This window comes from Stenella coeruleoalba, assembly GCF_951394435.1.
Source record: "Stenella coeruleoalba genome assembly, chromosome: 16".
Classification (NCBI taxonomy): Eukaryota; Metazoa; Chordata; class Mammalia; order Artiodactyla; family Delphinidae; genus Stenella; species Stenella coeruleoalba.
The window spans coordinates 53,291,913-53,308,099 of record NC_137162.1 but is presented as its reverse complement, the minus strand read 5'-3'; the positions used below and the strand labels follow the sequence as shown (position 1 = coordinate 53,308,099).

Genomic DNA, 16,187 nt, shown 5'->3' with positions numbered 1-16,187 from the left:
AGGGAGAGAGAGAAACCGAGGGGGAAGCAGAAAAGTCTTTGATAACCTAATCTCAGAAGTGACAGATCATCACTTCTGCCGTATCTTATTGATCACACAGACCAACCCGGATATGCGTGAGAGGGGCCACGCCAGGTCACAGCTGCCAGGTGGCGGGGATCATCGGGAACCATCTTGGAGGCTAAGTAACACAGAGGCGAATTGAACATGTTATGGTAATAGGTCTTCCTGACTGTGAATGTGGTGTGTCTCTATATCAACTTAAATCTTAGGTATGCTCTCAATGAGGATTTTTACTTTTCTTCATATAGGTCCCCCACAATATTTATCAAATTTATTCCCAGAGTTTTATATCTGGTTCCTATTGTGAACGGGATCTCTTTCACATCGTATTTTCTAAGTAGTTGTTGCACTCATACAGGGACACTATTGCTTTTTATGGCCATGATTCTTCCGTGGAGCTTAACGGGTGACAAAGCAGAAATTCCTCTAGACTTTCACTGAGCCCTTGGATCGCAAAACTGAGACCAGGTAAGATCCTAAATGTGCTCTTGGGACCAGCTTCCTCAAGTGACTGTGTGCCAGGGAGGTGGGGGGAACGTAAGGACGGCCTTCCTGCAGCCTATCTTTTCGCGGTGCCTGTGCTCTGGGCTGCCTGAGGCCGAGGTGACAGGGTCCTCTGGCCAACACGTGACCCTAACTTCGAGGGAGCCCTGTGGTCAGGGCATGGGGGGACAGCCAGGGGAGGCGGCCTGTGTCAGGGCCAGTCCACCTAATGCTCCACAGACTTAGCCCATCTGCCCACGACTTCCAGGTACGAGTCTCCAGCAACCTCTCTCCAGAGCCCTATTCCGGATGCCTCCCCAGCATTTGCACAGGCTCTGGTCAACTCCGGTATGAACGTTCCTTCATCCGTTCTTGTTTCCAGTAGCTACAGTATTTATCCAGCACCTGCTGCACGCCAGACAGTGCTCTTGAGGACATCAGCAAAGCACCTGCCCTTGTGGTGCTTGTTACAAGTTGGGAGAGAGAGACAAAACCAAACAAACTGTAAAATGGTATTTTACAAAGTGAGTGATACGGGAAGAAATAGAGCCAAATAATGGGGGATCAGGACTACGGAGGAGTTAAAAGTTTGAGCAAAGACTTGAAGAGGGTGAATGAGCTAGCCGGGTTCTGGGCAGACGGACAGCCAGCACAAGGAAGCGGGAGTGGTGGCGCCAGGGGCTATCTGAGGGGGTGGAAGGCAGATCCTGTGAGCCTTGGGCTTCTCTGAGTAAAATGGGAGCCACTGTAGGGTTTTGAGCAGAGGAGTAACATGATCTAAGTTTTAAAATGATTTTTGATGGAAGCAGAGACACCTGATAGGAGGCTCTGGGAGGAGGAAATGTCCCCCAATTCTGCCCTCTTGGTACCCACTGGCAATGCCACTACAGTCCTCATCACCTCCCTCCTAGACTCTGGCCAGACTCTGCTGACTCTTCTCCCCGCCTCCTGCTCCCCTGTCTCAGAGAAATGTCTCCGAGTCCTTCTCCAGTTTAGGAACTCTGGCAACATGAACGGTTTATCCCTGCCAACGCTGTAGCCTCCCAGGCTACGGAGGTCTGGCTTTGTCTGCATGTCCCTCTCTGGGGGTGGGTGCCAGTGTGGACGAGGCTGTGCACATCCTGCCCCATGAGTACTGAACTCCAGAGGCCAATTTTCTTGGGTCACGTTTTAGAACTTCTGAAATACATTTATTTCAGCCACGTGAATTATGTATCTTAGTCACTGCATAAAGCAATACAGAATTGTCTAAAGTGGGCTTCCTCCCCCTTCCAAGAAGAAAGAAACCATGTGTGTGTTCTTCCATATTTTTTCCTTTGCCCATACAAAAATAATCAAACATAGAATTTAAAAAATGGATTACACCGTGCACAATATTCTGCGTGTCGCCTTTTCATTTTCCTGCCCTGGACATTTTCCCCGGCCAAAGCAGACAGATGGACTTCATTCTCTGTGACAAATGTTAGTGTTCCTCCCCAGGGGCCCTCCCCGCCCCACCCCACTGAGGGACATTCAGGTGGTTTCCAGTCACTTTCATAACAACATTGCGTGCGTGTACCCCGCCCCCAGAGGGAACTGCTTTAGCATACAAAGTTAAACACATCACATCGGCCAATAAAAAATGAAAACAAAATAAAACCAGTTGGAAGGCGGCAGAAAAGCGTGTGTGAATACCCCGGGGCCCCTCATCTCGTTCGTTTGCAGTCGCCGGAAGCTGCCTGGGCAGGAACCGCCGCGGGCTCCTTTGGTCTGCGCGCCTCCCGGGCCGGGGTCCGGGCCCTGGACGGCCATCGTGTACCCGCCGCACCGCCGGTCCTCCCGCACCCAGATCCCGGCGCATCCCGGCGGGCGTAGCCGACCTTGTGCTGCTCCCGGCGCCCGGCTCTCCCACGTGCTGCCGCTCCCGCTCGGATTGGCCGCCAGGGGGTGCCACAGGCCGGGCTGAGCGGCCTCCTCCGCCGGGGGAGGGCGACGGGCGGGAGGACGCCAGCCCAGAGGTGGCGCCGATCAGGGCCAGGCAGCTCCCACCGGCGCCGGCCCTAGAGCGTCTTTCCGGAAACCGGATCCAGCCCGCGCCCCGGCTGCGCTGCGCACTCGGCCTCCTGCCCCACTGACCTGGGATTACCAGGGAGCGCTCCGCCGGCTGCGCCACAAAACGGGCAGCTAGCGGGCCCCTTCCCAGCCGGCCGCCACCCACCCTCTCTCAACGGTGTCACCACCGCAAGGATGACACCTTCACCGCTCAGCCAGAGGACTGGACCTCACACCCACAGCAGTCGTCCCATCCCTACGGCCCCGTACTGTGCTGTCTCTCCCCTCTTCTTGTAGGCATCTGGTGGACCCAGAAAGTAAGAAGCTGCCCGCGGGAAGCTAGACTCCCTTCGTGCCGTTCGTGCCCTTCCTCCCCTTGTTTCCTCTCTGGACGCCGGGCTCCCACCCAGCCACAGTTAGGACAAGGGAGATTAGAGCTGTGCCGGAGGCTCGGATGGTCTCAGTCTAAGAAACTGAGCGAGCCGGGACGCCGAGCCCTGAAAGGTCTTCGGTGGGGAGGAGAGAGAAGAGGGCGGGTGGGGTCCAGGGCCACAGCGCTGCATGGCAAGAGCCTCTGTGTGGAGTCTCCAAGGTCTGGGTCACCCGGGGACAAGCCAGCCAGACCTGGGGGAGGGGCAGCCTGGCCCTCCGCACTTTTTGTGACCCCGTGGGATTAAAGCTCATCTGAACCCGCTTAATCCTTACTGTTGTGGGTCTACCTTGCAGGAGAAGACCGCCCACTCACACCCGGGTTCCATCAGTTTTGGGTGCCTGATCCACCTTTAGTCCTCATGGGGAGGGAAGGGGACATGAAGGTCACCAGCCCAACTAGGCCACAGTGCTACAAACCATCAAAAGATTCACAGTACCCAGTGGTTGTCATATTTGAAAGTTGGATGGAGTCCCAGGGTGGGTAGCCATAGGCAAGTTGCTTACCTTCTCTGAACCCCAGTTTGAATACAGGGTCAGCTGGGAGTAGCTCTGAGCAGCTGGTAGGGTGAACTTTGGGTCTCAGCACGAGCAGCGCCTGCCCATCCTCACGGCCAAAGACAGGTGGGCTCCCTCCAAGCAGAAAGCAACATCCTGCTCTGTCCAGGGTGCTTCGCATTCAGGGCATGGAGACGACAGAGAAGACACACTTGCATTCTTTGTTTGTGATCATCTCCAGGTACTTGCAAACAACAAAAAGATAAGCAACAACGAAAATTGACCCCAAATTGAGGGTTAATCTGTCAGCACACGCATAGCCTTAGAACCTCATTATAGGGAGAAGGCAGAGGATGTCTGCCTCCTTCATGTCCTTGAATTCCATGATCAAGCCCCTCGGGTGGCCCTACTGGTTCTATTTTGCTTTCTTCCTTGGCTGCAACGCAGAAAGAAGGAAAGCTCTTTTCTCCTCCAAGGCCGAGTGTTAGAAGCATTACCTCAGTAGCCCAACGTCCTGGAAAAGAGGAAGCTTGGCAATGATGGAGCAGGTAGAGCGAGAGGCCGGGCAGCCTAGAAGCTCCTGGCTGGCTCCTCTGGCCTGTTTGACGTTGGCTCAAAAGACATGGAATTAATAGGCAAAGCTGCCTCCTCCTCCTCCTCTTACCTGTGGAGGAGAGATCGGTTCCCGGTTGGCTGGGGCAGTGTCATTGATATAGCTGGTGTCATCGTTACCTTCCATGAACAGATCACTCGACACCTGCCAGGGCCAGGAAGGGCCGGGCCTGGGTTTTGCCCGCAGAGCTGGAGGCTTTCACTCTCCCATTGTCCCAGAGCCCAGGGGAGGTCAAGACACAGGCTCTGCTGGGATGTGGCTCTTGGTGACCCAGTAGAAGGACTGGACAGCTCCTGGTGCTGGATCCCCCTTGCAGGTCCTGGCTACCTCTTGGCTTCCTGCTGCCTGATCCCTGTGGCTGTCCTGAGCAGAGGAGATGAATTCGTGGCTGGCCGGGAGCTGAGGCCGAGCGATGGTGCTGCACACAGAAGAGGCTCTGGGAGTGACCCTGGCGTGAGGAGCCAGGGGCGAGGAGCGGCCTGGGGTGTCCCTCCTGGCGTGTGCATCCCAGGTGGCACCATGCTGCAGCAGATCCTGCACGACATGTACATCGACCCCGAGCTCCTGGCCGAGCTCAGTGATGTGCAGAAGCACATCCTCTTCTACAAGATGCGAGAGGAGCAGCTGAGACGCTGGAGGGAGCGTGAGGCTTGGGAGGCCCTGGCCCAGTTCGAGGGACTCAGGCCCCCCAAGGTCAAGCGAGGTATGTGGGTGGGAGTCACCAAGGGGCTGACCCCTGGCCTCCCGGGAGGTAGAAGAGTTATCGATGTCAGGCTACGTTCTTCTTCAAAATGGGCACTGGTGTGATGAGGGCTGGGGGCTTGAAACCCTTGTTCTGTGAGCATCCCTTCCCATTAGCCTGGGCGTCTATCTTTTGACTAGGTCTGTAGGGCTCCAAGGCCGCACAGGGAACTGCCTGGGGACCCTGATGGCATTGGGGCACGGGGACTTGCTTTGTCTTGTTGTGGAGGGCCCAGGTTCTGGGAAGGCACCACTGGGATCTCAGACTGTGCTCAGACCCTGTTGGTGACTGCCTGGTGGGTAGAAGCCATGTTCTTTTTTTTTTTTTTTTTTTTTTTTGCGGTACGCAGGCCTCTCACTGTTGTGGCCTCTCCCATTGCGGAGCACAGGCTCCGGACGCGCAGGCTCAGCGGCCATGGCTCACGGGCCCAGCCGCTCCCGTGTCCCCTGCATCGGCAGGCGGACTCTCAACCACTGTGCCACCAGGGAAGCCCGAGGCCATGTTCTTGAACCTCACTGGTGGTTCCGGACAGAGGGCCAGGGTGCAGCAAAGACACATCGCCCGTCCCTCACTTGCGTGTGCGGCATAGCGGTTCCAGCACAGTGCCCGTGCCCCTCCTCCCTGTCCTTGTGTGCGAGGATGCTGTGGGTTGTGCTGGAGCCCCAGCGGGCCTCTGGAGAGAGGGTGTCAGGGAATGTCCCGCGCTAAGAGTGACCAACCCCAATGGCGATAGCAACTGCAGACAAGAAGCAAGGGTTCAACCCACGTTTCCGGTGGTTATTCTACAGTGACGTGCCAGTCAAGGCCGTCGCCGGGGCGCCTGTGAGTGACGGCGCACCTGACGCAGGCAGGCTGCTGAGTTGCTGCGGGACTCAAGGTCCTGCCGGGAAGGGCACTTTACGTGGATGCTGCACTTCACAGTTTGCAAAGCCCATTCATCTCTCTCGTTCACTCCCCACAGCAACCCTCCTCTTGGTCTCCATACTGTTGACCAGAGTGAAGTGCAGACTTGATCTGTTTGTAAGTTTTCAGTCCAGGAAAAAGTCCTGTTTCTGGACTGGACATACAGGCCCCTTGGTGACCTGGCTCCCTCTCTCTACTCCAGGCTCACTGCTAGACAGCGCCTGCCATGTGCCGTAGGCCACTCTGGCACCCATCTGGACACCTTGCTCTAGCCTCTGTCTTTACACATGTGAGTCTTCCCATTGGGAATGTTCTCCCGCCTTCGTCCTCCTGACAAACTCCTTCAGTTCTAGCCCCTGCCTCCTGGAGTCTCTTGGGGATGCTACTGGCATAGGGAAGTACTTGCTCCTCGGCACATAGGACCCGTCTTTGCCCTAGCACTTGCCACACTGTCAGTGTCATGCATCATCTGCTCACCTGGCTCTCCCAGGGGACGCAAAGCCACAGGAGTGAGCACATTCTCCATTCTGTCTTCCATCCTTGGGTCCAGCACAGAGCTGGCACAGAGCGCGGAATCCCCTTTTGAACAGGACACAGTAGGACCCCAAGGAGGGAGAGCTCTGACGTGACTGCGTGTGGCTGGTGCCAAGGGTGGGGCTGCACTGGCAGCTGCATCACTGAAAATGACAGGCTGCCTTTCCTGCCCCACCCGGCCTGAGCCCTGGGGCCTCATGCTGTCTGTCAGGTGGCTTTTCTGCGAGGAGGACAGACGCCTAAAGCTTTAACTGCAAAAATGTTTTTACAGCGATTTGTCACACGTTGACATCTACATTTTCGTGTATAAATTATACATTAAACTCATTCGGGTTTCTGGTGCAGAAGACTCTTTTCCAGATAATTAATTTTCTGATTTATAAAGCATGGATAAGAGGAGGAGTGTGTGTATTCCAGATCAGGATCCTGCTCAGATCTCAGCTCTTTGCTTCCGTCCTGGTGTGGAGCTGGGCAGATGGGGAAGCCCTGAGGGGCAGGCGCGGCCCCAGAGGCTGAAGAGCTTCTTAGTGTGGGCCTGGGGTGCACAGTGCCTGCTTCCTGTCCTAGGATCACAATGAAGGATTGCAACAACCCTCCACCTGGTCTGTGACCTTTAATATTTACCCTGTGCCTGTCCTCACTGAATGCCCCCATAGCCCTGTGACCCCATCTCAGATGAGGAAGCCACTGCTCACAGAGGTGACACACTCCATCCAAAGTCACCTAGCTGCTAAGAATGGAGACGGGATGTCCCCCCGTGACTTTGACCTTGGTCCAGTGGCTGATGTTTTTCTACTCATTCACTCCTGAACTTGGGACTTCCATTCGATGGACGATCTGTTCATGTGTTCATTTGTTCATTCATTCATTTATTCATTCAGTCCCTTAGCCAACATTACTAAGCGCTGACCTTGGTGAACTGGACAGAGCTTTGGCCCTTGAGTCCGTAGGTAGACAGATCAGATCCCAGGGAACATGCCAACGGGAGTGACAGGAGGGTGGCCTGGGGCAATGCAGCCGCACAGCAGCTCAGGACAGGGTGTGTGGGGACAGACTCCATGGGCTGGATCTTTTCTCTTCCTTCCTTTCACAGGCACTTCCTCCCCAGCTTTTGCCTCCCTCCCTCCAGTCTGTCCTGAAGGAAGCATCTGCTGTGTCCTGATGTGTGTGCCAGCCCCTTGGGATCCCTGAGCACAGCTTACTCGGTTCCGGTCAGACTGGAATGACCTTGCACCTCCTCCTGTCCATCCATCTCCCCAGTCCTGCTTGTCCCCTGAGACCTCTCTGCCACCCTCTCTCTTCTGAGGACACTTCCCAGCTCCTAGCGGGCCTGACCTGAGGGCTTAGCAGGGCAAGGTGCACCCTGTCCCTGAAAACTTCTCTGCTTCTCCTGCAGAGGGTAGGTGTAAACACTGGTGATAGGGCTTATTCCACTTTACAGAACTTCAGGGGTTGTATTGGTCCTGAGACACACATTTGGGGTCCACAGAAGTAAGCTGGGGTGAAAGATGACGGTCGTGGCTGGGCACACGTCACTCCCCTGACCATGCAGGTGTGTCTTTTTGTTTTCACCTTATATTTTGCTGAGAAGCTTCTGGTCTTCGGCCGCATCATGGAAGATACAGACCCTCAGCTTACATTGTTTTCCCATCTGCCGTCATGGTTGCTGTTTGTCACATTTCTGACAACACTTGAGGTCCAGTGGGAATTTGTGTTGTTTGTTGAGACTCTGGGAAGGCGGTTATCACATTACATTCTCGCTAGATTTAAGCCACGCCCGTCCAGCATTACCATGACCTTCAACATTGTTTCCCCTTTTCGTGCCCTTTTGCCACCGCAGGAACCCACACCCTGTGTGAGGAGCTGCAGCCTTTACAACCCTTGGCCCCTTCTGGGCTGGCCCAGTTATCCCAGCTTTTTGGGGCTGGAGCTGGGTGTTGCCTGGGACACAGGACTCAGGACACATGTGTTCCTACTGCTGTTGTGACCCAGGAAGCTTCCCTGCCTGGTCTTGCTGGCTCTGCTGTGATTGGCAGTCTCTGTCAGTGTTAAATTGGTTCCTCGGTGACCATCTTCTTATCCATCTGGACGTCATCTGCCTGGGAACAAGACCTCTTTCCCCACCCTCCTTCCTGCTTTCTTCTCTAGCGTGGCTGACACTGGCCACGCCACAAACCAAACCTGCAGCCTCACGGAGGTGCCTTATTCTCACCCTCACAGCCAGCCCCGTGCCTGCCCCAGTCCAGCCAGTGGAGGGCTCTAAGTCCAGCTGTCCAGCCCTCACTGCTTCCATTCCCCACAGCTGGGGTCAAGAGGCACCTCCCACCTGCTAGGCCCGCCTCTCTCTGCCCGCCCAGCCTGTGGCGCTCCAAGCAGCCCTGACCTGGGGCGGGAGGGAGACACCCGATCCAGCATCCTGTCTCGGCTCTCAGCCACTCCCGCTGGGCGTCTGCCCTGGACTGGGTGCCCAGGTGGGGCTGGTCCATGCTCTAATGAAAGCTGTGTGACACAGTCCTTCTCACTGGGCATCTGCCTTCTCTCTGTTTCCTGGGAACCATCCAGTAACCACGGCAACCTTGCCCGCTGGGCCCAGGCCCTCCTAGCCTCGGTGTGTTTCCTTTCCGGGCGTGGGAAGCAGTACTTGCCTGCAGACATTCCCGGTGCACCCATGTTCTCAGTGGTCTCCTGCCTCAGGCTCACGTCCTATGACTTTTCTCCCCAGAGCAGCCAAAGTGTCCTTTTAACACACTGATTAGCTCAGGCATCTCCCTGCCTCCGTGGCGTCCACTGCACTCAAAGAAACACGAATGCTTTTCGGGTGCCTCTGCCTACTTTCCAACCCGATTTCCACCCTTTTGGGTCCCTCTGTGTGGAATGCTCTTTTCCCAAATCCTCATGAGGCTGGGTGCTCCCCCTCATTCGTTTCTCAGTTAAATGTTGAGCTCTTCACTAACTACCTGCTCTCAAGGACCCCACCCCAGTCTCTCTCTCTTACAACATCTGGCCTGATTCCCTTCAAAGCACTTACCACATCTGAAAGTATCGTGTTTTTTGTTGTTGTTTGTTTGCGGTAAGAAAACACAACATAAAATTTACCATTTGAACCATTTTAAAGCGTGCGATCCAGTGACATTTAGTACATTCAAAATGTTGTGCAACCACCACCTCTATCATTTCCATCACCCCAGAAGGAAAGCCCGTATCCTTTCAACGGTCCCTCTGCATCCTCTCCTCCCCCAGCGCCTGGCAACCACTGATGTGTTTTCTGTCTCTGTGAATTTGCCTTTGTGGTCGTCATCTTCCTCTTTTCTCATGTATCTGTTTGCCTGTTTATGGTCTGTCTCCTCCGTTAGTCTGCACGTGCCGTGACACCATGGCTGCGGCTGCTTTGCCTCCATCCCAGCGTCTGGAACAAGGCTGAGGGATATGGTTGGGGGGCAGTTGTGGGCAGGGAGCTGCTAAGACCGTTGCATGCGTGGTGTGTCAGTGGGGCTTGATAGAAGAGACGGGTATCAAAGGATTTCCCTTTTGAGTAGAAGACTGTGAGCTGCGCAGTGTGACCCCTTCCCTAGACCTTGAAAATCTTCAGTAAAAGTCTAAAAATCCCAGTATACTTGTGCTTTGGGATATATTGTAGAAGCTGAACTACAATCTATAATATGTAAGTAATGGCAATTCTGTCACCTTGTCATTCGTACTTACAACTCATTTCTTTTTCATTTCTTGTGTTAGGATTTTGACTTAGATTTTAGTTTGACCAATGCTACTTTTTTCCTTTGCATCCACTTAGTGTACATTTCCCTGTATCTTTTCTTTCCCCTCACTCCGCCTTTTGATACCATTTTGTTTTAAGGGAGTCTATTGAAACATGTATATTAAATAGCATATGTTAGTTTAGAACTTATTTTAAAGATAGAGTTGAACCCATTTTCTTTACCTGTATCAGGAATGAAACATTATCTACTGAAGATGAGAAACTTAAGGATATTTTAATATCCGTCTCCATGATTTTGTTAGCATAATCAAGAATTTTAGATTTTTTTGTTTACTTATCTTTCAAGACATTTTTTTATGCCAGTGGTGGTTTCATAATCAAATCATAATAACAGTAATTACTTGGACACTAACTCCACTTTGTATTACTCGTACCCCACATTTTTCCCTCTGAGGGGAAAGTGAGAAACATTTCATTCCCCCTTTGCCCCTTTGTACGAATGCTTTGGCCAACCCAGCAGCACACCCCTTGCTGTTCGGATTCTCAGCATGTCACACAGAAGTTATTAAACATCAAGGGAAATCCACATTTGAAGCCGTGTCCTGCACCGTCCCTGTTCTTGCTGTCATATGGTGGTAGGCATGCTGATTTTCTTCAACTCCCTTTGTGAATTTTTCTGTTAGTTCCAACAGTTTTCCAGTAGATCCACTTAGAGGGTGGTGACTGTGTAGGAACATTGGGGAATCAGGGGCATGGATGCCCTGGATTTCTGGACTGTAGCTCTTTGGAGCTGTTGCTCATGGCCCCTTTCCTGGGCACAGTGGAACAGTGCTTCTAGGACAGTGCCATGCGGGGCGGGGGCTGGGGAATCTAGCACCCCTGTTTTCTTACGGTTCCGGATTATCCACCAGTAGTGTCCCATCCCTTCTGTCAAGAAGATGTTTCCTGTCCATATGCAAATATTCAAAGAACAATTCTTTGGGGAGGGAGAATGATCTTTTTCACAGAGTATATGTGATGGGGAGAGAAAAAGAGGTGTCTGGCGGTGCAGGAGGGTGTCCAGAGTCCTGTGCAAGGTAGACAAGAGGTAAAAAGTCCCCTGTGGCATGATAATTGGTAAATTGGGGCTGAGTGTGTGTCCGAGGGACCAGTGAAGGCAACAGATGAGCAATGGGGGTGCTGCCAGCTTCCCAGCGAGAGCCCTGGAGTCAGGCAAGAGGAACGTCATGAGAAGTGTATCTGTGGTGACACCAGGCCATCCAGCTGACCCCAGAGAGGTGTCCTAGTGTCCGTCACCTGTAGATAGGCACTGCAGCTCTCAGATCCTGCCTGCTCTTCCAGACTTCCACACCCGAAGGGATGCTCCATTAGCTCATTTCCTGAGGGGCTCAAGGGTGGGAAATGACAGTGTCACAGATCACTTCTCCACCTTTTGGTTGGGTTGATGCTATTTTCAACATGTCTCTAGCTTGGTGGAATAGAAGCAAGTCCCCTGGATTGTCATCTTTGGTCTACTGGGTTGACCTTGGAACATCACCTGTGCAATGGGAATAATAACCCTTCCCCAGCAGTTGTTGGCAGGGTTCAACAAGCTTCTTCAACAAGTGGGAAAGCTCCCGCCACCATGCGGAGCACATAAGAGCCAAGCCACGTCCACCTCCTTCCTTTCCTCACTGCCTCCGTCTGCCTCTGGCGGCAGATGCCCTTGGAATCTGTGCAGCCTCTTCCTGAATGTTCCCATGGGACCCAGACTATGGGCCCAGCTCCACCACTGCTTGGCCAACCTCAGTTTTTCTGGAGTCTCAGGGATGAGGGTGGGGATGGGACTTTTCCCGTGTCTGTCAAATCATTCCTCCTTGTGTGGTTACTTCTTAGGGTAAATTGCAAGAAATTCAGTTTCTCCAGTAAAAGGAGACTCTTGGTTCTTGGGTGCTGATAACCTTTCCTACAGGTGAAGCAAAGATGTGGCATTATGGTGGGTGGGAGGACTAGTCCGTGGGGAATTGCACAGTGTGTGGCCTGGGACCACCCTGGCTGTGACTGTGCAGCTGGGTGTGGGACCCCTGAGGGCGTGGAGAGAGGGGCTAGGGGCCAGACCACTACCCCCGCCTGGACTCTGAGACCCAGTGTGGGCCTGGCACGCAGTTGGTGCTCTGCCCAGGTGTGTGGAATTGACCTTGAGGGGGAGAGCCCACTTTCTGTCTCCTCAGCCCTGTTCGGCCTCCATATGGTGGACAGAAGGGTGGGGCGGCAGTGCTGGTGAGTGAGGTCCTCCGTGTTACAGTCTCAGCATTGCTGAGGGCGTCACTCTGCTCCCCTGCAGCTCAGTTCCTTCTTCCGTGAAGAGGGAAGGGCTTTCTGGGTGGCTGTAAGACTGAAGGAGCCACTGTGCAAAGTTCCCACGCTGGCCCTGGCTGGGGGCCTCTGCAGCCCACCAGCTCACTTCCTTTCCTCCCTGCCTTCCCCCGGCCGGCGCTGTGGTTCTGGCCGAGGCAGCTCTGCCAGCATCCACGGCTCCCCATCTCCAGTGCCGGCATTTGCAGAAGCTGCAAAGCCCCAGACTCACCAGGCAGGCAGTGGGAGGAGCCAGGCAGAAGCTGCCATGAGAGCATGTGGGGCTCTTGGTGCCCAGCAGGTGTGGGTGTCCCCAGGGGTGAGAGTGCAGTTTTCTTGGCTCTGGAGGGAGATCAGCCTTATGTGGAGCCCTTAACTGTCAGCTCTGAGCATCCTGTATCTAGAAGGAGAGAACTGAAGGTGTGGCCTTGTCCAGCTGAAGGCCTTTGGTAGGGGAGCCTGGAGAGGTTCCCAGAGAGAAGGCTCAGGTTCTGGAAGCTAAGGGGGAAGGGCCAGGGCTGCAGGAAGAATGAAGCCTCAGAGCAGCTGCATTCTTTGGAATGAAGGAGAACTCACCCAGATGGAACGCCTTGCCTCCTGTGTGTCTGACCTGTCCTGGGCCCTTTAAGTGCCTGTTTATCCCACCCCCTTAGGGACCTGAGGTTGGGTTCTTTGTATTTCATGAAATCTAAGATGCCATAGCTTGAAAGACACACTATTTTTATATATTACTAAGAAAGCTGTAAATTAAACCATGATACACCATTGTTTGTAAGATACATCCTGGTTTCAGAAATGTTAAGGTGTGTGTCTTCAAATTAATGAAATATGTTATTATCTCCGTTTGAGTCGAGGTGGAGTTAGAATCGGGTCCAGGCCTGCTGGGGCTCCAGTTCCCCCCACTGCAGTGCACACATCTTCCTCCTCCTCACAGCTGCTCCCATGGTGAAATGACATATTCCAGGTGATTAAAGACCAGTGCAGAAAAAGCAAAAACAAAATCATAGAAGTAATCAAAGAAAATATGAGAGAATAGTGAGGAGAGCGAAGGTGTCCTTAAAATAAGATACAGCAATAAAAATAAAAGGAAAAATAAAGATAAATATGACTAGATTTTAAAAATCTTCTTGATAAAAGACACCGAACGGAGTTTAAAAAGAGAACAAAGCAGGAGGTAAATGAGAGAAAAATATCTGCAACATTTATAACAGGCAAAGGACTTGTATCCAGAGAATAAAGAAACTTCCTAAGTCAGTTAGCAGAAGACAAACAGTAGAAAAGTGGGGAATAGACATGAACAAGCCATTCACAGGAGTGCAACTTCGAGTCACAATGACCATGTGGAAAGGTGTTCGTCCTCACTAGCGAACTATCAGTACGTCACTGCAAATTAAAACAATAATACTAGCAAAAGTTAAAGAAGTTTGCTAGTAGTAATGTTGATGGGGATCCAGAGAAAGAGATACTCTCTCTCCTGCATGGCTGTGGAGGGACAGATTTTCTGCAGGTTCCCGAGGAGCTTGGGCCCACGGGGATGGGGTTCTCCTGTCCCTGCAACTTTCTCCTGGCTGCTGCCAAAAGCCCATGGGCTGTGTATTATTATTATTTTTTAAATTTTTATTGGAGTATGGGTGGTTTACAATGTTGTGTTAGTTTCAGGTGTGCAGCGAAGTGAATCAGTTATACTTATATCCACTCTTTTTTAGATTCTTTTCCCATATAGGTCATCACAGAGTATTGAGTAGAGTTCCCTGTGCTATACAGTAGGTCCTTATTAGTTACCTATTTTATATATAGTAGTGTGTATATGTCAATCCCAATCTCCCAATTTATTCCTCTCCCCCTTTCCCCCCTGGTAACCATGTTTGTTTTCTACAGCCCATGGGCTCTTTAAACAGATGGAGTTTTGCTCAGCTCTGGCTGGAGGGAAGCCCTTCTCCTGCCTGTTGCAAGGCCCCAGCTGGGGATGCTGGGCTGAGCTGCCCAGGTGTAATTTCCTCCCCTTGCTTCAGGGGTGATCATGCCTGCCACCTCCCTCCTTCCCTAACTGTCCACCTCACTGCTTCCCTTTGCACCTGGAGGTCAGCAGGGGCAGTTTCTGAGAAAGGCCACCAGCTGGTTATCTCCTGACTCCCTGTAACCTGACGCCAGGTCTCAGCCCCACTAAGGGGAGCTGGGTTGAAGCAGCAGGTTGCAGGCGGCTGCCTGCCCCTCTGTTATCTCTCCCAGTGGCTAGTAGCATCGCTGCTTTCAAGGTTTTTCTCACGTAAAAACTAGCAAAGCTTCCTAGGATTCTTGCATTTGGAACCAGATTTTGCATTCAACTTTGGGGTTTAAATTCTTTGGGTACATTTCCACACCTGTTTCCCTCATGTCCTTTCAAAATGACAGGACCTCAGGGAGCATTTATTTTTATCCTATCATCTCACGGATGTGCTTATTGTCTGGCCACCACGGTCGGGTTCTCAATACATACCATAACTGATTTCAAACATTTGAAATTGAATGGCTGAGAATGTAGTCAACCTTGTTTCTGTGTGCACTTGATAAAGAAAGTATTCTGCTGCAGTGTGGAGCGTTCTATAGACGTCAGTTAGGTTAAGTTGGTCACTATGTTATTTAGACCCCTATACCCTAACTGATTTTTTTCCCTATAAATTACCTTATCATATAAATTACCAGGAGAGTTTTTGTTGTCACAAACAGCTTTATTGAGATATAATTCATATACCATACAAGTCACCCACTTAAAGTGTACACAAGTCACCCATTTAATGTGTGCAACTAAATGGTTTTTAATATATTCACAGAGATGTGCAGCCATCACCACAGTCAATTTTGGAATATTTTCATCACCTCAAGAAAACCCATACACCTTGACTAGTACTTGCCAGACCCCTTTCTCCCTGCTCCAGCCCTTAGCGACCACTAATCTACTTTTTTTTTTTTTTCTGCACTGGGTCTTCATTGCTTCGAGTGGGCTTTCTCTAGTTGCGTCAAGCGAGGGCTACTCTTTGTTGCGATGTGCGAGCTTCTCATTATGGTGGCTTCTCGTTGCGGAGCACAGGCTGTAGGCGTGCGGGCTTCAGTAGTTGTGGCACGCGGGCTTCAGTAGCTGTGGCACGCAGGCTTAGTTGCTCCGTGGCATATGGGATCTTCCTGGACCAGGGATCGAACCCGTGTCCCCTGCATTGGCAGATGGATTCTTAACCACTGCGCCACCAGGGAAGTCCACTGCTAATCTACTTTATGTCTCTATGGATTTCCCTATTCTGGACTTTCATATGAGTGGAATAATAAAGTATTGGACTTTTGTGGCTGGCTTCTTACACTTAGCATAATGTTTTCAAGGTCCATCCACAATGTAGCCTGTATCAGTATCATTCTTTTTTTATGGCCAAATAATATTCCATTATATGGATGTACCACATTTTGCTTGTCCATTTATCTCTTAATGGACATTTGGGTTGTTTTCACTTTTGGCTATTATGAATAATGCTTCTATAAACATTCACGTACAAGTTTTTGTGTGGATGTATGTTTTCATTTCTATTGGGTGTGTACCTACGAGTGGCATTGCTGGATCATTTGATAACTTTATGTTTAATAACTTGAAGAATTGGCAGATTGTTTTCCAAAGCAGTCGCACCATTTTACCTTCCCACCAGCAGCGTATGAGAGGTCCAATTTCTCCACATTCTCACCAGTACTTGTTATTATCTATGTTTTTGGTTAAATCCATCCTGGGAGATGTGAAGTGTTATGTCATTGTGGTTTTGATTTGCATTTCGCTGATGAGTAAAGATTTTGAGCATCTTTTCTTGTGCTTATTGGACATCTAT

At 51.7% G+C, this 16,187-nt stretch overlaps 1 protein-coding gene across 3 annotated transcripts in view; it reads left to right on the top strand.

Moving 5' to 3' along the window:
• The first annotated feature begins 3,091 nt into the window (after positions 1–3,091).
• SH2D4B (SH2 domain containing 4B) overlaps positions 3,092–16,187 on the top strand; it is an 83,700-nt gene continuing 70,604 nt past the window's right edge. For 2 of the 3 annotated variants that reach the window (XM_079900951.1, XM_079900950.1), the window contains exon 1: positions 3,092–4,820. In XM_079900951.1, the coding sequence (XP_079757077.1) occupies positions 4,127–4,820 (694 nt within the window). In that variant the 5' untranslated portion in view covers positions 3,092–4,126. The remainder of the gene's footprint in view (positions 4,821–16,187) is intronic. The other variant, XM_079900949.1, reaches the window with a different exon arrangement.